The sequence below is a fragment of the Perognathus longimembris genome, chromosome 1, assembly GCF_023159225.1.
Source record: "Perognathus longimembris pacificus isolate PPM17 chromosome 1, ASM2315922v1, whole genome shotgun sequence".
Lineage (NCBI taxonomy): Eukaryota > Metazoa > Chordata > Mammalia > Rodentia > Heteromyidae > Perognathus > Perognathus longimembris.
The window spans coordinates 149,220,214-149,241,246 of record NC_063161.1 but is presented as its reverse complement, the minus strand read 5'-3'; the positions used below and the strand labels follow the sequence as shown (position 1 = coordinate 149,241,246).

At 39.8% G+C, this 21,033-nt stretch overlaps 1 protein-coding gene across 1 annotated transcript in view; it reads left to right on the top strand.

Annotated features, from left to right (window-relative positions):
- Positions 1 to 10,727: 10,727 nt before the first annotated feature.
- Brinp1 (BMP/retinoic acid inducible neural specific 1) overlaps positions 10,728 to 21,033 on the top strand; it is a 128,112-nt gene continuing 117,806 nt past the window's right edge. Inside the window, exon 1 of the mRNA XM_048352637.1 lies at positions 10,728 to 10,945. Coding sequence (XP_048208594.1) covers positions 10,728 to 10,945 — 218 coding nt within the window. The remainder of the gene's footprint in view (positions 10,946 to 21,033) is intronic.

Genomic DNA, 21,033 nt, shown 5'->3' with positions numbered 1-21,033 from the left:
AGGATGCAATGTTTCTCCCCCTATACACACCTTTCCTCCTGCTCCCAATGAAACACCTTGTTCCTTTCTGGCTTAAGACCTGCAAGCTTCCTTTCTTATGCATAGATGGATTAGGTTTGACTGCATAGTCACAGCCTGTTAGCTATAGAGAACCATAGTAAATACTCAGTGTCCACTTCATCAGGAGTATGTCTTCTCTCCTTCTGGAAAAAATTAGGGTGAAGCATCCCCACAGTACATTAAAAAATAATCTGGGAGTGTTTTGTAAGACTAAAAAATTTTCAAAATTCCTAATGAAGGCTGGAGAGGGAATGAATTTCCAAAGAAGAGTGTTAAACATACCTGAAGATCAGAATCCTAGCTCAGTACCCAACAGCACACCGAATCAAGAGCCCAAGCTTCGCATAATCCTTATATCAAATCTCATATATGACTCTTCACTGTTCCTGGGGTTCATTTAGAAAGAAAAAGTAAATCCTGCTACAAGAGGAACCTATTACTCCCCACATTAAAACCAATGAACTAGTAAACATGGTAGTATAGTGCTTTAGACTCAGCATTAATATGGAAACATTATTGAAGAGAAGAGAGGCAGTCACACTGGTTTATCTAGCACTGGTGAACTTCATGTGTTCGCGGTATGAGATAAAGGCCTGGAAAATACACTATACCCTTTATTTAAACAACAACAACAACTGCATAACAGTTTTAAATAACTGGCACTTGTTGCTTCTGTCACAGTGAGTTACCTAGAGGCCAGCAGATCTAATCCAACCTTGTAAAGTGAGACTAGCTGTGTTTAACTATAGTCCAGCAAAATGATCACCTTGAGGGACTTTCTCCAGATCCTTGTTCTTCTCCTGAAACATTAGATACATGTTTTTCTTGGGGAAGCAGCAGAAGCACAGAGGTTATATGTAAACCTACAAGGCCTTGTGAGGGAAAGGTTCACAGTTAGCTTGCTGTCACTTCTGCCACAAGGAAAGGGGAATGGATTCTGCCTCTGTGGGAGTTGGCGAGCCATTGAAGGAATGCAGCTGAAGACATCCCATAGGGGAGTCTAGTTAAAATAAAATATGGTGGATGTGTGACATAGAGTCTGTGGTGCAAAGTGTTCATGAATTACTTTTTTGCATTTTTATTAGTGTAGTAGGGATTTCAACATGGAGGCTGGAATGATGAAATCTAGAAAATCTAGCAACACTGATACTCAGAGAGAAGCTTCAGTGTTGACATGATAAAACCTAGAAAATCAAGCAACCCTGGTACTTAAAGAGGAGATGGAACTTCCTCAAAATCACACAAGGACTGGTTGGTCTCATAGAAGTCAGACAGTGCTGGCTCCTACTTTTGGTCTTTACTATGCCTCCATGGGAAGGCTGTTCTTTTAACACTTATCCCTCTGGACCCTGCAGCATCTACTTTACTAGTTTGCATGTAGAAGGTGAATTTCCTTAATTCTAAGTTTTTGCTTATACTGTTCCTATAACTTAACACATTTTCTTTGCTGAAGTCCTTCCTCTCACCTTCCTGCTATATGGCTAGAAAAAAAAAATCCGTACTTGACCCATTAGAACCCAAATCAAATCTCAGTCTTGCTGAGAATTATTCTTGAACTTGCTCTCTCTGAGTTACTTTTCTCCTGCTTTGCACAAACAACACATCATAAAGGTAGCTAATAAAACTCAATTCATTGTTCTGCAACTTAAGCCATAGATTTATTCCCCTATGGAGCCCTAAAGCTATGGGTGCTCTCTTTTTTCTCTTTGATTACCAAGTAGCTGGCCCAGAGTTTGACATACAGATCCCACATGGCTCATTCAGCCACTGGTTTACTTTTCCTGCCATATTTTTGTTTTCTTCTTTAATTATGGGTCTGTATTATGTGTACATAAAATGTACTAAAACTTTGCATAAAATAAAATTGCCCCATTACCTGTTGGCCTATTTCTCTGGAAGCCAGAAAAGAGAGACATTGGCTGATGCTCTTTTGCTCTTTCCTTCCTAGCCAAGGGATCTACATTCTGTAACACCATTTCCTCATTTCCCGTTCTTGCTTTAATCTCTTTCAGTGAATCTTTAGTTCCTATTGAGCTGTTGAAAACTGTCTACCACCTCTGTAATTCTGAAGCACAATTGGCATTTCAAGTCTCTATCTTGCTATTCCACTCTGCAGCTTTTGAAACTTGAGACCCTTCTCGTCTTAAACATCTCTGCTTCCTTTCATACAGTCTCTTCTCAGTCTACTTCATGGGATCTTTTCCCTCTTTGTGCTGCCTAAATATGAGCATTTCCTACTGTCGGCTTCCATTACTCTTGACTCGCATGTGCTCATGGGGTAGTCTCCTTCACTCTAAGAGCTTAAATACCACTAGACTGTAGTAATTGACAAATCACTTCCTCCAGTTCTGGCCTCTTTTCATTTGGACTCACGGCTGGAAATTCTGTTCTACAAACAGATACTTCAAACCCAACAGATCCAAGAAGGATCTTGTCATCATGAAATCTAAATGCATTCCTTTGAATCCAATGTTTATTATCATGTATGGTATCATCATTAATTTGACTCACCACATTAGATAGGCTGTCTGGAATCCTCACACAAGGCTTCATTTTCTCATTCCACCTACTAGATACCAAATCTTGTTTGTTCTGCCCCAGTGTTTTCATTTGTCAAATATAAGACAGCTTGTTCAGATCATATATAACTGAGTCTACTGTAACAGCCTCCTTCATTTTATCTTGTCCTTCTCTAAGCCTCTTTATTACCCCCCCTCCCGCACATGGAGCAATCAATGTGAAACACAGCTCTAACATAGAACTCTTCTATTTAAAAATCTTGAGTGGGTCATTCTCACCCTACAGATGACCCATTATCCATGTATTAAACCTGTATTTCCATTCTAATAAACTTTCCTATGTCTTACAGGAAAAAGAAAGGCCTTGAGTGGCTCCCTATAATGTCATGGAGCTGATTTTAATTTCTGATTCGTAACATTCATTCATTTATTAAGTATCAGTATAGCATATGCCGTATGATTAGTTCTAGATTCTGGCCATACATAATAAGGAAGTGGTAGAATCCCTGTCTTGAGTTAAATACCAGTTATGTGTCAAGATTTGACTACAAACCATTCAGCTTTCTTCCATCTTTTGCAAATCTGCCTATACTTCCCATTTGTAGCAAAGGCAACTTATTTGTAGATCCTATATCCATTCTAATTTCCATTCTTCTTCCACATGTCTTTCTTCTGGCCTGAGATCTAGGGCACATGTCTTTTTACTTGGCAAATGCTTCTTGTTTTTAAGCCCCTACAGGATGATATCTTCAGGAAGCACTGTCAGAGACCCACAGAACCCTGGACATACTCTTGTCTTTGTGATTTCCTTACATTGAAGTCATCTACCCTGTTCTGCTTTAGCCTTTGTGAGCCAAAACAGCATGAACCAAGTAGATATTTGTTAAATTTTACGAGACTGGCACAGAATAAGCACTCAAAAGGATTAATTTCACTTCTCTTTTGGAAAGAGCTCCCGTGGAGAAGGCTGATAATCTGGGGAGAAAGCTCAAAAGGTAGGAATTTAGATTTTCACATTTCTAAATGTGGCTCAAATGAAATATTTATGAGATAAAGATGCTACAGATAACTGTGTTTATTTTGCTAATTCAGAGGCTAATACTTGAGATCACAAAAATAAGTATTTCACATAGTTCAATTTTTATTTGCATTTCTATGGCCTTCTCTAACTCCAGCATTTCTAGAAGTTTCATGGCCCAGGTTGACTTATTAGCCTGATAATATCTTTATAGCACATTTGTGATAGTTCTTGATTCTCAGAATAAGAAAACTGTATGTATTGATGACAGGTTTTGGGAGCTTAATGTACTAAAATCCTGAGTCACAGAACTGAGAATTGGCTTAGGATAAGATTGGACCACAAAAATACAATGTATTTGATTCCTGCATCCTATTGTTTCAACTTGTTCTTTGATCAGGTTTCTGATGGAAGTTTGGGCACCATCACACGTTTTTAAGTTTACACTGAAAAAGAATTTCTTCTAATCTTTGCCTACTGAGTAGCTTGAATTATTGACATGAGCCATGGTTCCTAGACACTTTGGAGATAACTTCAAGATTCTCTTTCCTGTAAAAGGTATCTATCCATTTAGCTATTAATGTCCATTCTAATACATTACAATGAATAGGTCATTTTCTTTGTAGTGAAAACTTTCATTTCAAGAGTGAAAACACTCTTTCTCCAGATTCTTTCTTCTCTTTCCTAACGTATGCTGTTCCCTTATTGCCTCCATCTGGCTGAGCTTGATGTCTGGGTTTTCAGGAAGTAAGGTACAAGATTGCAGAAGTAAGTAGAAGCCTCCTGCTTGGCTTGTACTTACTGAAAATCTGCCACCAGTGATTTGCCGCTTTTACAGGAATCTTTAATTCTATTTTCTACCTTTTGTGTACCTGTATGTGCTTGTCCTGAGGCTTGAACTCAGGGCCTGGGCACTGTCCCTGACCTTCTTTTTCTCAAGGCTAGCACTCTGCCCCTTGGACCGCATCTCTACTTGTGGTCTTGTTGGTAGTTCATTGGAGATAAAATTCTTATAGATTTTCCTACCCAGGTTGGCTTCAAACTACAATCCTCAGTTCTCAGCCTCCTGAGTAGCTAGGATTACAACTGTGAGCCACCAGTGCCTGATTTTGTCTTTTCCTTCTTCCTGTATGTATGTATGTATTTTAGAGACACAGTCCTATAGCCCAGGCTGGCCTGGATTCCCTTGTCCAGAGATTAAAGCATGAATCATCTCACTAGACAGCCCTAGTCTTTTCATAATAACATTTAAAATAATTCATTTCTTGTTTCTATTTATTTTTGGTTGCCTGTTAGTTTAGAACTCAGAGTCTTGTGATTATGAGGCAGATTTTCTACCACTTCTACCATCTGAACTATGATTTTTGGGTAGGACTTTCATTTTTGTCTGGATGGATGGTGTTTCTCTGACCTAAGGTCTTTTATGCAGCTAGGACTACAAGTGTGCACTATCATGCCTAGCTTATTGATTGAGATGGGTTCTTGTCTTGATTACTTTCTATCTGGATTGGTCTCAAATAAAATCCTCCAGATTTCCACCCTCCACCCTGATCTCAATAGCTGAGATTGTAGGCATGTGCCACAGCATCTAGCTTTAAAAGCATCTTCTGAAACTTTTCTTTTTAGTTTCTTTTAATGCTTTATACAGATTATTCTGCTTCTCAAATTTGCAATTTTGTCATATTGACTCCATCTGGTTAAACTTGATGAAATTTGTGTTCAGGGTTTGCCCAAGAATATAGAGGTAAGGAGGAAAATTCTTCCTTACCTAGAACTCCCTTCCAACTCTGCCAATGGGGCTGTTCTTACCTAGTCATTCTAGAAGGATGAGTCTAGTCATTTTCTGCTAGGTCTCCTCCTCCTTGGGCTGGATCTCAGACAATTTCACCTCAGTTTCTCTTGTGTTTGGCTCAGCTCTGGTCCTTGGGGAGGAAGGGCACAGTGCCTTTGCCATGAGTTCAACAGGAAGTCACTTCCTAAATTGCAGTCTCGATTCTGCCGCCAGCCATCAGCCTGACTTTCTTTCAATTTCTCTCTTTAACATTCTTGTTTCTGATTTCTCTAGTGTGAGTTAGGCATGGAGAACAGTTAACACATTGTGGGTATGTTCTTGTTGATGCTCAAGCTGGGAGCCTTCTCAACCATCTCACCACTGAGGAGATTAGGGGAAGCAAGAAGGCTCAGTGTTCTGGATTTCCATTCAGACTGCAGTCCTGGACCGAACATTTTACTTGTGATGTTATAATCTTGGGTGAGAGATTGTGCTTCCCCAGAGTGTGTTTTGACTGCCCTTTAGTAAGTGCTGTATGGTGATCCTATACTTTTCTTTGTGTAGGGCTGATCTCTTGTAGTTTGGGACTTTTATTGAGAATGCAAGGAAAAGAGCTAACTTTAGGGATCAGCCCTCATTGAAAGCATTTGAAGTGCTTGTTCTCCTGTTATCGCTCTAACTTACAAAAGGAAACTGAGGCACAGAGAGTTAAGTAATACACACAAGGCTCTCGGCTTTTGTAGGTCAGGGAGAAGAAGTCTTATGCGGAGATCCCAGCTAGGAATTGGAGGCTTCAGGGAGACTATCCATTTGGCTCAGGTTGAACAGGTGGGGGCTGGGGCCTGCCTTTGGATCCAGTCATTAACCTCAGGGTGCTGGGGGAAGGGAAGACATGAAGCCTTCTCTTCTGCCCTCTGGCCTAGAATGTGGGCCATGGCCTAGTAATCCATGCAGAAAGCTCCAAGGAGGTGCTTGGTAACCAGGCTGCTGGAAAGCCATTCTCTCTGATCTCTTTCTCTGCAGTGTGTGCCTAGGATGTAAATAATTTACAATAGCAACGATTAGAGAATGTGCTCTGTGTGGGATGAACCCAATTCCCTTAATGACACTGCAGGCTTATATATAGCACAGTTCAGCCAAGGGTTTCACAGGCTCTCCATGCTACAGCCGTGTCAGGAGCTCTGTTGACTAGAGCATCATACAACAGGGAGCCTGTGACTCATTGAAGGTCACAGGAGGTCAAGGGCAGCACTTAGAATAGAACCAGCCTTGTATTCCCATGCTCTAAATCTCAGTGGCAGGAAAGTCCCTTTATGAATGTTCTGGAAGCAGAAAAGCTGTGAAATGAGAGGTAGAAGATATTCTGAGCTGTCTCTAGGATATGGATTAAGAGCTGTGATACTGGAGCAGGAATTTTTATTTGTAATATATTTGCTGTTTGTTGGTTGGTCAGTTGGTTCATGGATTTTGGAAGCAAGTGTATTTGGGTCAGCTAAAGACTCATAAGGAGGAGTTCCCCAAGTTGTCAGAAATTGGGATAGAGAACAATGACCTTCTTTAGCAATGTCCTATAGCACAAGGATTCATCATACACCTCTAGTGCCCAAGAGAAATAGAATGGAAGCCAGTCATGGAATTTAAAAAATTCTAGCAGAAATGAAGTTTAAAATAATGTAAAAGAAATAGGTGGAATTGGTTTTGTGTATTCTATTTAAAGAAAATACATGCACAATGTACTATTTCAACATACAATTAATATCGCACTTTAGGGCAATATCTCCCATTATAAGATTGCCACCAATTTGTTGAAATTGGATAGTTTTGCATTAGGACTAGCCACATTTAAAATACTTAATAGTCATATGAGGCCTGTTGTCCAGCATTGGGTACATGGCCTCCTATTGTAATCTTTGTAGCTTTGTGGCACTGGGCCAGTTACTTAACCTTTTGGGAACCTCAATTTCTTATTTGCTCCATGGGTAAAACTATGACTCTTTCTTCTCATGGTACTGCCACAAACTCACATAAGGAACCAGTGTGGTTTGTCACACACAGTTAATACTCATTTAGTGCAAAATTCCTTTGTCAAAATGACTGGCAGAGAAACTAAACAGTAAGCTTTCACGTGGAAGATTGAAATAGCTGTCCTCTGACTATCTCTGACCTCTTCTCTTTTCTTTCATTCCACTGAAAATTCTCCCCTCCCCCACCCCCCAGCATCTGCACCATTGATTCCTATACTTCCTTTAAGCCTCTGCTTATGACTCTTGGAGAGCGTGGGAATTTATGGAAGTGGGAAAGTTATTGAGTGTTGACTGAGACATAGCTGTGTCGGCCATGTAGAATATGCCTTCATTAATATTTAAACTAGAGTGTGTGCTTTGGTATTATGAAAAGAACAGGAAATTTTAGAGTCAAGGATATTGTACGTGCTTAACAATTAAGTCATGTGACCCTTATTTTATATTGAGTCTCCAGCAGTACTAAAACCTTGTATTGAGTGGGCTTTACAAAGTCATAGCTCATCTGACAGCATTTAGATAATAAATTCTCTCATCTTCTCGCTGTACAAAAATATCCATTTTTATTAAAATGAACTTCACAGAAATACCCATTTTTATTTTTGGTGCGCTGTGGATTATGACGATTGTCTAAGTCAACAAAGAGTTATTCTGACTTCTTTCAGGAAGTTCTCTCCTCAACTTGGGGAAAAGCAGGTTTATCACAGACCCTCAAAACAAGTTCAAATATAGTCACACACACCCAACTTCCCAGCCTGGACACGGAGCAGAAGAACCCTTAACCAGGAACTCAAAGAGAGGAATCTCAATTTATCACTAAAGTCAAGATCTCGAAGAAAAAAAAATAAGAGATTAGGATTGGAGCAAGATTTCTCCATTCTGGTACCGCTTATTGGTCGATATTCTTTGCTGCCTGGGGTTGCCCTATGCACAATGGAAGGTGTAGCACAGCCCTGCTCTCTACTCAACAGATGCCAGTAGTGTCTACTTGATTGTCACCCGTGGAGCCAAAAGCCGCCCCCCCCCGCCCACGTGGGAAGCAATGGGTGAGAGCTTTCCAGAAGTAGCTCAGTCTAGGACTGTAGGCGGAGGTCTCATCCTCTTACACACACACACACACACACACACACCCATATCCATGCTCCGGTCCATGTGCACCCACATTCCAGTTCCAGTTTTGAAAGCCGCCCTGTTCTTGGTCCTGTTTTCCTGCAATAACAGCTAAAGCTTTCTCTTGCAGACTCCCACCTGCACCCACTCACAACAGAAGCTCTGTAGCAGGGCTGTATGGGTGACATGCTGCGATTCCAGCGTGTTGGAGCTCACGTCGGGGATCTCGAATAATCGCCTCCACCCCCTGCTTGCCGCTCTGGAGAGCTCTGGCAGACTGTCTTGGCAGCTGTAGCTGTTACAGTTCTGGGCTCAACATGTGCAGTTTTGTTTTAGGCTCTGAACAAAACTTCAGGCCATAGCTTTTTCCAGCCCACTCTCGGTACACGTGCCTCCCTCCTTTGCCCTGACAGCTGGGGCGTGCAGTGACAGGCAGATTTTTTTGTGGCAGCTCATGATAAAATGTTGCAGTTGGGCAAGAGAGGGAAATACTGAGCTATGCAGGAAATCTGCATCTTTTTTATTTTGATTCTTTTGGTCTTATCCTTACAGCTTTCCCATATTCAGCTAAAACAGATGACAAATAAGGTGTATTTAATCAGGTGTGTAGGCAGTTGCAGTTGATGAATGTTTGTGTCCTCATCGTATTTTAGAATGGTAGCCATAAAAGGCTGAAATACAGACTGTTCTTAGTCTCATGGCGAGAAAGGACTAGAACTGTTTTTTGCAGGCTCTTGCCAGTTAAACGCTTATAGTCAAATGAACAAAGCAGACATAGAAACAAGAAAGTGTGACTAACACAAGGCAACCATTGCTGCTGTACAGTTACAGAAAACTTGCAACTATGAGGAGGAAGGCACAAGGACCACTGAGAACAGTAGCTTCAGCTGACTACTGAAGGAGAGACGTGGCTCGGACAAGCTATGGGAACAGCATAAACATGAATGCTCTTTGGTGGAGAATTAAGTTGACAGCATCCATATTAACACTCACCATCATTATACACCTTATCATTCCTGCTCTTTTTAATGCCAGTCACGGGAGGCAGCACTTAGAAGTTAAATCACTTGTGTGAAACAATGCCATTTATGATTAAAGTTTGAATATGGAGGAAGATAAGGTCTTTTAGAATAACAAGTGTAGGAAACATGGGAGTCCAATATTGAGCCGGTTAGTAGACTGATGAGATTAAAAATAAAGTCTATACATTTTCCCAGGGCTGCATATAATCTTACTATTTTTCATTCATGCACACCACACACACACACACACACACACACACAGATATACAGACACACAGACATACAGACACACACACATACACACACACACACACACACACGCTGCTAGCTATTGAATTCAAGCATTTGTCTAATGCAGCCCCTTCTGTGCTGGGATACCTATTAGCCAACACAAGAGGTGCACAAGGCCTTCAGTTTCCCTTCTGAACACCAGGCAATCTTGAAGGCAAAGGCATTAACAGGTGAATTCACTGATCATGAATTTGGGTTTGGAAGACATTCTTCTGAGCTGTGCAGAAGTGAAATTCAACAAGTACATGAACTCTTTATCTGTAAGGTATCCAGATCAGACAGTTAGGTTGAAAATCTACCATGAAGATCTGTGCATTCATTTGACAGTGCATAAGCAAAAGGTACAGTGAGTTCACATCCATGAAAGAGGCAAAGGGAAGTATTGTTTTTGTCCTTGCTTTGAGTAGCAGGCTGTTTGTGGAGATCATGGTTGAAACGAAGACTTAAGTTCTGTTTCCATGTCCCCGATTGGCTCCATGAGGCTCAGCTTCTGTGTTCATTCCTTTCATTCTTTCTTAAAATGCACACACCCTGAATATTTGTGGTATACCTTGTGCCCCAATAAAGGCACTTGGATACATCCTAAGTTTAGCAATGAGGAAACAGCATCCCTGAGATCAAGCAGTTTGCATCCATTCATTACACATGTATAAAGCCAAGCCAAGCCAAGAATGTGGCCCAGGCCACCACAGATCTTATTCTTTTAGCCAGAAATTAATGGCTTTTGTAAACCTTAAAGCATAGGACTGATAGAAGATATTCATTTCTCATGAAAATGTGTTAATTTTATTCTTCTCTATTGTCTTTCTCTCTCCTCTCTCTTCCTACTTCCTTCTTTGTTTCTTCTTGCTCTCTTCTCTTGTAGGACTCCACAGAATGGAGCAAGAATGAGAGGAAAAAGGCCGGCAGAAAAGCATGAACTGGAGGTTTGTTGAGCTCCTCTACTTCCTGTTTGTATGGGGCGGTATCTCAGTGCAGCCCTCCCACCAGGAGCCAGCTGGGACAGACCAACATGTCTCCAAGGAATTTGATTGGCTTATTTCAGACAGGGGGCCTTTCCACCACTCCAGGAGCTACCTATCCTTTGTGGAAAGACACCGTCAAGGATTTACAACCAGATATAAAATATACAGGTATGAGCTTGGCTAAGGATAGCCATTGCCTTTCAATTTTACCAGGCTGTTTCCCACTGTTGTTGTTGTTTTATTTTGTTTTGTTTGTACTTTGCATAAATGATGTGGGGACCACTAGTATTTATTGAGTGCTTATTTTATGCTAGTGATGGTGCTTGATACATACTATACAATTTTTATTTTAAAAAATCTTAGTCATCATCTAATGCAGATGATTATCAAATACTTATGTAGCTGAGTCTCGCTAGGTTAAATAATGTGTGTATGGTTAACAAATGATAAGACAGAGATTCAAATGTTCTTCATTGGCAAATGCCAGCAAACCTAATATCCTACCGCAATATATATATATATATATATATATATATATATATATATATATATACACACACACACACACACACAAACACATTTGGACAAAAGTAGAGACATTAAAAGGACACCCTGCTATTGAGCAGATCTAAACTCATTGATGACTTATTGTAGTTGTCAACAGAAAAAGAGCTAGCTTGGTACAGAGGAGGCCCAATGAAAGTGATTTAAGAAAGACTATTCAGGAGGAACATTTGATTTTAATTGCTTGAGTAGGCATGGAGTCCTACAAAAAAATAAGAGTTGAAGAAGGGCCAGATGACTTAATTTGTGTAACATTTAACTACAGCAAAGGAAAGAAAAAGGAAAGAGCAGCTTTGGGCGTTCTGTGGTGTAGTGGCCATACTAGTTATGGAGGGGTCAAGGAGCAAATGCTAGGCAAATAAAAAATTGCCCTGTTAATGAAACCAAGTTTCCCTGGTAATGAAACTTGTTTCTCAGAGCAGCCCATTAGAAAAGTAGGTGGGAATGTGTGACAAAAATCTGTCTGGGCTCATGTCTCCTGTTGTGTTAATATTCCCTAAGTAATGGCATTCTTAGGAGCGGATTCAAGACAACTGAGTGCCTTTTGAAAGATCTATGGGAAGATACAAAAGGGAAATGTACCCAAGTCCTAACTAGTGCTTTAGAGTAAATAAGACACAGACCGAAGGTTGAAAGAAGGTGCTGAGACCTCAGTTCTCAATTGTCCAAGGTTCCAAACACTCAGCACGAATAATACCATGCTATGGGGTACTGTTATCTAAGCCTTGATAGCTCAAAATACTTTCTTATTTGAAATGTTCATTTTCCACATTTTATTTCATTACAATGTCCTTGATATGTTCAAAACTCTTTAAACTTCTTAGTCATCAACTATAAATCATTGTCCATTATAGTTTATTCCTGTATTTCTTTCTCACCTAACTGGTATGCATATAGATACATATATACATATATGTATGTATGCATTTATACAGATAGATTATGTTACCTATATACACACATAGACGTATAAAATTAATTCCCTTCTATATTCTCAGATGGTTTTTGCTATGTCATTGTTACCATAAGCACACTATAAATATTGTGGAGTTGAACTGAAAAATGGAAAAACCTCTGGAGCTTTTGTCTTAATGTCAAGGAAGAAAGGGCAATCTCTAACATTTCTGAGCCAATTAGAATAAAGAGCAAGAAACGAGTGTGTGGAAGAATCCTGGTCTGTAGCTAAGAAGCCTGAGTTTTGATCTGTCATCATTTTAGTGGTCGATATGAAAAGTAGGCAATTATTTTCAGAACATTTTGTATTACTGTGTATTGGAGACAGTGATTAGTGCAATCTCTACCAGATAGAAATCTCTGCTATTCTTCATGGAATGCTCACATTCTGGTTTGAAAGTTGTCCCAGGAATACCTGAGGTTGTACTACAGCTGTGCTTGTGGCAGAGTTCACAGGTGAGCTTTCTGTGGATCTTGAAGAGTTGAAAATAACCAGAAAGTCATTGGGAAAAAGTTTTTCTGGACATTATGAACTGTAGGGAAGAAAAAAAAATTATTACAGGGAGAGAAATGAAAAATGGTGGAAGGAGAGAGAAAGGAAGAGGGAGAATCAGAATTTTACACATATAATGATTGATGAAAAGGACTACCTCCTTGGGGAAAACTATTCTTAAGTCACCCCGCAAGACAGTAGTCTTCTAATTACACATTTTGATCCTTACAACTAGGATTTCTAGCAGATTGCAGCCATTGTTCTTTGTGTTTATGCACAAACTAGGTATGGGTATGTATTTACTACATGAGAAACAGTATGTGACTTTGTGAAATTTCTCCAACTGGAGAGGATGTAGGTTTGAGATGTTAGGTTTTGGGAAATGGAAGGCATAGTAAAGATCCTGTAGTTTTACTGTGTTTGTATTTTGTCAAATAATAACCTCTTGGTTTTATGTGTGTCTATTTTCAATATGAACATCATGGGACACTTGAAAATGGGGATGGCTTAAATGAAGACATCTATTTCAAAGGCAATTGCATGGGTAACTTGAACAATGTTAGGTAGCCTATGCTTCAGCCCAAAAATGCTTTGAAGCACACAACCACACTAATGAAGACACTAGAACTATAGACATCCAGTTCTGGTTTAATAATGTATCTTAGCAATTATGGTATTCTCATTCCTGTCTAGATGCTGAGGGCAGGTAGCCTGAGAATACGTAGTCATGATTTTGTAATTTGGTGGTGATAATACTGCCATTTTAGAAAGGAAACCATGGCTTATGTGAAGTGACCAACACGGTTGTTATTATTTTTTCTTAAATAACTTAGACTTCAGTAGGTTACCTCACATACAGAATGCTTGCTGTAGCATCCTTCCATTAAGCATCCATTATGTGCCAGGATGGGAGCATTCTCTATGATGTGGAAAGTGCCTTCACATTGTACAGATGGAACCTAGGACTAAGGAAGTCTGGCTATGTTGATTTAGGTCATCCATCCAATGAGTGCTTAGAGCTAAGGTCCCATGCCAATGTACCTAACACCAAAGTTCTCTTTTCAATACATGGCTGGATAGTTGCCTTCTCCCTCATCACCAGCATGGTTCCCAAATGTACGGAAAGGATTGTTCCATAAATTCTTCATTATGACTAAGTTGTAGATATTTGGCATATTAGTTTAAGAGATACCAAGATGTAAAATGTTGCTACTGTGGTTGAAATTTAGAACATCTGGATACCTGTTTTAGCTTTCCATGTACTGGACTTGTGATGCTAGGCAACTCTCCCTCTTTCCCCGAATCCCACCTCCCTTGTTTATTTGATATACATCATTGGATTCCAACCTGTACTATCTGAAATGGGGAGGACTGATTATGGTAGCCATGGAAACCACTGTAGTGTGGGGAAAGGGTCAAAAGGGCTGATTAACCAGGACTTCCAGTCTTCCACTTCCCTTGGAAAGAGATTTGCATCTGCCTTTGTGCTCAGTTTTCATGTGTGCTTTGTTTAGGAATGCAGTGCTTAAAGTTTGCAGCCATCTAGCAAGCTGAATTTCAAGATGCTATCTAGCTCCAGAATTCAGTATAAGATTCAACTAAGCTCATGTGGTTAATTAAATGATGGAGTTCAACTCAGAATTCCGGCCCTGACCATCCAGTGATTCCTTCCTTATTTTATTTAATCCTCAAATGAAGTAATTGTGAATCAACAGTTACAGTCCCAGCACTGTATCTAGGGTAGGGTATTTCTTCTCATAGGAGAAACTGACATCAATTAAACATTCCCATTCTCTCTGTGTGTCTCTGTGTCTCTGTGTCTGTCTGTCTCTCTTATACACACACACACACACACACACACACACACACACACACACACACACACTTGGTATAATGTTTCAAAGGACCAGTGCAGGATTAAAACAAGTAGGAAGTCATATATAGTATAAACATTGGTTTAGCATTCATAACATGTGAGGACTGAGTGGAGCTATTGTCATAACATACACATGGAAATGCATGCAAATAGATATGCAGAGGTGTGTGCTTATCCAGGTACTGGTCAGATCTAGAGCCAACTAGGACATGCTCCTTGGGACAGCTGTCAATTTGTCTCTGCATGTCACTTTATTGATTCACTAACACATTTTGCAATAGGTCCATCTTTCTGTGTGGTAATATAGCTGGATACAGAATATTAAAATCTTGACATTACCTCATCAGAGAAAGACTTTTTTTTTTTAACCAAGCTGATGCTGAAGCCATCTTTACTAAGATGCTTCAAACCTCAGTCTTAACTAGTACCCAGTATCTGGGACATTCCCCTCCTCACATAGGTAAAATATCACCATCTTCCACATTCTTATCCACATAAAAGATGACTTCAGTTCACAGAGTTATGTCGAGTGGTCACTGCCAGTGGCAAATATGAAAATGTTTCCAATCTCATCAGTGGCTTCTTCTCATGTCCCTCCACACAGTCTTGTGTGTCCATGCTGTGGTTTGGTTGTGCATATGAGGTGCACACTGTTGCTTGATACAATTTGAGCGGAAGAGGGTTTGAGTAAAGGGAGAATAACAGAAGATAAGGGTTTTATTACTACTGTTGTTGTTACTGTTCTGGATTCTGCTGGAGTGTGGTGACAGACCATTGACTTCAGGTCAGAGGATCTAGAGACTAGCTGGGCTTATGTATGCTTTTTCTTTGCTGTATGTTTTTGGACAAGAAATGAACTTTCTTGAACTTTTCTTTCATCCTCTATAAATTGGGTGACCTAGCTGAGGTGGTCTCCCTCTGAAATGCTGTGATTTTGTAAAATATTGTCATTTTAAAATACAGCATGTTACTTGAGTGGATCTAGCCTCTCACTTTTGGAATTTTCTTTTGATTTTGTTTTTGCATTTTTTTGGTTATCTTCAAGTAATTGTACAAAGAACTTGCCATCTAACAAAGCAGTTTATGTATACCATGCATTTTGATCAATGTCTCCCCTTTCAACATTTTCACTCATCTCTTGCAACCCACCCCTTCCCTTGTTTTTTCTTAATTTTGTAGAATATATGTTGAATTCCTGACTGCATTCTTTCCCTCTCTTCTTCATTGCCTACCCTTTTCCCACTTGACCCCACCCCATCCCTTTCAAGGTCTTGCTTCCTGTTGTTTATTTTGTTGAACTTTGATTTTTGTCTTTTTAAGGAATTGTGGTATTTAAGTTCTCCCTTGAATCTACCATATTTCAATGAATTTGTTTATATACACTTGCATACCACACAACATATTAACTTATATATTTATAAGCTAAATCTAGCTTCCATATATGTAAGGGAAAACATTCATCCTTTCTCTCTTTGGGCCTATGAGTCTCAGGCTTTGTTCGACTTCAGGTCTCCTCTTAGTTTCTTTATTGGGCTTGTTTCAATTCATGCAAAACTTTTTGACACCTTGACTGATAAATACATTGTTTTAGAATTTAGCACAGTCTCTATCCTATAACTCTGCAATTATTTGATGACAGATGACCAATAGTAAACAATAAAACACACCCCCCCACACACACACTCCACAGAGCTCAGACTAGGGTTGAAGGATAAAGCAGGGAAAGGATATTCTACAATAAGAGTCTTCAATATGCTTGCTTTCATGAGTATCCTCCTTCCCAGTTACCTGACTTGCTACCAGATATTTTGATGTTTGAATTCCTTTGACTATGTATAAGTTAAAACTTCTCTGACACTTTTCTCATCTGAAAAAAGGGGATAGTTAAATACCTGGTTTTCTTATGCTAAGGCGTAATTTATCAACTCTACAGTCTAGAGCTTAAAAAGGATAGTAATATAGAGCTTGGAATGTTAGAACTTCAGACACGTGGGCTCTTTCATTCTTGAAGCTTACTGTATTAATAAAAAGTATTTCTTTTCTTCTATGATAATGTATAAGTCAGTGTGGGGTGAAGGTGTTTTCTGAGTTTACACTGTTTCTTCTTGCTTTATCTTCTGTTAATCACCCTCCCACTTCCCAACCCCAGACTGTAATATCATTAGTACTTGTGATCAGTTCAGCAATTATTTTCAATGGTGGATTTTATTGAGGAGTTATGGTATCGTCTGTAAACTTTGGTTCTGGAGAGGCAAGACAGAAAGAAGACAATGGTAAAGATGGTCTCTCTGCCACAGGAGGTGGTTTCATATTGAGTGGATTTTCCCTACAAAGGCAGTCGTTTGTGGCTTATGTTGCTCCTCCCTTTGAGCTCTGAATATGCACTTGAAGGTTGAGCATAAATCAGATCTTGGTAAACCACGTTTAATTGCCTAGCTGTCTTGCATATTTATTTCAGATCTGTGTGAATCTCAGCTCCAATATGCTTTCTTGCTGGCCTTTCATGTGTTTTACAAAAATACCATAGGTTTTTGTGGTAAACCTCTTTATCTCAATGAATAGGGTGTGAACACGGTGAATGATTCAACTCAGATGAATGAGATGTGGGTTTTACCTGGCATTCAGAAGTATATGTTGGCACCTCAGTATGCCAGGTGTTGTGCATTGGGTAATTGTGTGGCACAAGGTCAGACATGGTCCCTGCCCTCAGAGATCGAACAAAGAACTGGAGATGAGAGGAAAGCATTACTTTCCTACTCAAGAGACTTGTGGATGAACTTGAAAGGGGTCTCCAGTTTCTTGATCACAGAAAGGATTGCAATACCTGAGGTTGAACCCAGTGATAGACTTGAGCCATATCTTCAACTTGCTTTTAGCTGGTTGTTTTGGACATAGCATCTAGTGAGTGACCTTTTCTGCCCAGGTCAGCCTCAGTCCGTGACCCTTCCAATTTTACCTTCTTGCATAGCTAGGGGATTAGCCTTCACCACTCAGTTTTAGACAGGATTTAATATAGTGTTGTACAAAGACCACCTATAAGTGTGGGTAAAAATCTTTCCAATTCAGAGTTTTATAATGTATATTACATGGATTTATTTCCTAAAGTGATAGTAATAGGTCTTTTTTGGGAAGAGAGGGAGAAGCAAATAGACTCCTCTAAGTCAGATGAGTGATAACAATAATAGCGACAATCTCTAATTAAAACCTTAAGTAACTGGCATTGAACCACATCCAATATGGAAATTGTCCTACTGATATTCACAATAGTTACCAGCATTTCCATTGATATCATTCAGGCAAGGCAATATGATAGAGTAGACTCTCATCTCATAGGCAAGTATTGTTCCAGTGTCTGCATCTTTGGATATCTTATGTTACTTTCCAATGATATACATAAATAGTATATGTGAGCACAGATATAAGTGCATAGATATCATATATGTATAAGTGTGTTTCATACATATAGCATATAGCATATGCATATATAGTAGACTGCACACATATATACTTATGTATGTACATACACACATAGGTAGGTATGTATGTGTATATATGTGTATATACACACATATTTATTACATGTGTGTGTATATAGATATGCCAATACACACATGGTCAATCAAGTTATACGAGCCCTCCTTGTAACTGCTTTTGCTACTATTAGACAACAAGTATCTTTTTCCTTTAATTACCAAACCCCTTTAATCATATCACCTTGTAGTGAACAAGCCCTGGGAATTACTGGCTCCTCCTTGCTTTGGTAGTTTAAGCATTGGTTTTTTGAATTGCAACCCATGTCATACACTCTGAAGGCACGTATCTTCAATTTGGGTGATGATGACTGCATGAGGAAAAGATGCATCTATGGAGTTTATTTTTCTGGTTCTCTGACTTGTGTCTACCTTTTGGCTCATGATTGAGAGGAATGGTATCAATACTGTCAGCTTTTATGATACGAATCTCATGTTTTCTTTAAAATTTCCCATTTTTTTCCATATTCCTAAATTTGGCATTCTCCCTGTAGGGTGGACATAGGAACTTCAGCATTGGGTGGGGTGACATTTGCGGAGTGAGAGATCACCTTGATTAATATGCAGAACTGTAGTCAGCTGTGAAAGGGCTCTTTAAAAATATCAGTGCCTGAGACATTTAAATCCTCAGATATTTAAATCTAATATTTGGACATGAGCCAGATCAATGATGGTTGCAGTTTTGTTATAGAAAGAGACTTTTTATAAATTTCTGGGTACAATTTCATGGTCCAACTGGTAGTCATGGTGTGTGCTACTGGCATCGAGTGAGTAGAAGTGGCAACCAGGGATGCTACTACATAAGTTACAATGTACAGGACAGCTCTCATTAGCAAACGAATGCTATTTCAGTTGTTCAGAAGTTGAGACACTTTGCCGTAGTATTTCTGAAAGATTTTTTTTTAAATGTGGTGACAGAACTAGTACAATAGATGATGTTACATTTTGGTCTTCATGAATTTGATTTGGAGTGGATTAAGTAGAGACACCACTACAATAGTTAGATTACCAAAGTGCTGACTGCAGGATCCAATGGGGAAGAAATTGTTCATACAAAGTATAAACCTAGCCTTAGACTTGGGTATCAATGATACATCAGTGGAGGGAAACTATTCTTGCTTTCTATGACAAAGGAACAAAGGAAGAGTATTTATACATGAGTAGTTTTCTACTCCAGAAAAAGTCTTCATTCCCACCCCCCCTTTTTTTTCTGCTTTTGTTGCTTGTGGGGCTTGAACACAGAGCCTAGGTGCTATCATTGAGCTCTTTTAGCTCAAGGCTAGCACTCTACCACTTTGAGCCACAGTGACATTTCTTGCTGCTAATTGGAGATCACAGTCTCAAGAACATTCCAGCCCAAGCTGGCTTTGAACAGTGATCCTCAGATCTCAGCCAACTGAGGAGCTAGGATTATAGGTGCTTGCCATTGGTACTGGGCATCTTCATTCCTTTTGTGAATTTCGGAGGGTTTCTCCTCTGACTGCTTTAAACATGTGCAGGCATCATTGCTATGTGGGATGTACATATGCGTAGTGTATGCTGGGAAATATGTCTCCAGAGCACCTTAAACCTAGATTAGTTTAGACCTGGAGTGTAAACAAATACTGTTTTTGAGCCCAGGTGGCTCAAAAGTAGATAGGGACAGGGGTTTGTCTCATGTTCCCATTTACCAATTCCAGCCACTTAGAATTTGGCAGCATTCGTGGGGGTCACAACTGTCCAGCCCCGCCCCCCCTTCCCTCACACCTTAGTTCTCACTTAATCCAAATTTCCTATCAAAGTCTTAAACTGTGGAAGAGAGTGATAACTGGAAAAGTGATCTCAAGTCGTGGTATTGACTTAGTGTCAATTCAAAGATTATCTTTGATGTTGATTATTTAAAACTGAGCCTCCTATTTCAAGAACAAGGGCTTTACTGCTATCAAATTGGCATCCATGAAGTGTGTTACCTCTTTGTGCTCCCCTGCTATTACAAAACCGACTTCTGTGAGTTGCAAACCATAGTTTGCTGCAATTGTTGTACAGCAATTTTCCTGCTTGTGTCAGGAGCAGTGGCTAAAAATGGCTTGCTCATCCCTCTGAGAAGCAAATTGACATGGAGTCTTTAAACTGACACAAAGATGGCCAGCCACTGCTAGGGCTGCAGAGATTAGGAGAAATAGAAATAAGCCCTTAGGGCCTCAGACACTGCTTTAAATGTTGGCTAAAGAAGTGCGGGGCTGGCTCCGTTATCAGGAGCACCTGTAGCTTCCTCATTTATTTGGAAAAAAAAATACTTACTGATCTGCGAGTTGGCCTTGCACTCTTTCTTTGGAGTGGAGGAAGAAAGCCTTGATCCCTGTTGTCAAGAACTTCAAAGATATCCTGGAGAAAACAGATGGAAAGGCAAAGCACTGTGATACATAGTGAATGTTCAGTTTCCTGAGGGAGTGCTCTTTGTGCAGGGGAAGGGGATTTTCTTGTTAGCCCTAAGGATGATAAAGCTGGGTAAAGGATGGAAGGAAAAGGTATGTCTGGGAAGGCATGCTAGAGGAAGTTGTGCTTTAGGAATTATTCGGATTCCATGAGAAGGCATCAACAGTCATCTCATAAACAAGAAGCAGTGCCTAGAAAGGCAGGGAAACAGGAGAAAGCCTGGAACTATAAGTCCTTCAAGTGTTGTCCATCTATTTTGGGTAGTTCTTAAGGTAGGGCCCAAAGCTGTAGATGCACTTGGAACTGAGATGACAAGGTGACTTCAACCTATCTCCAATCTCTAGAGAGTACAGAGTATGCCGAGGTAGCCATTTATAGGATTGTCTTGTTGCTTTTATGTTTTAACCCTAACCTATGCAAAGAA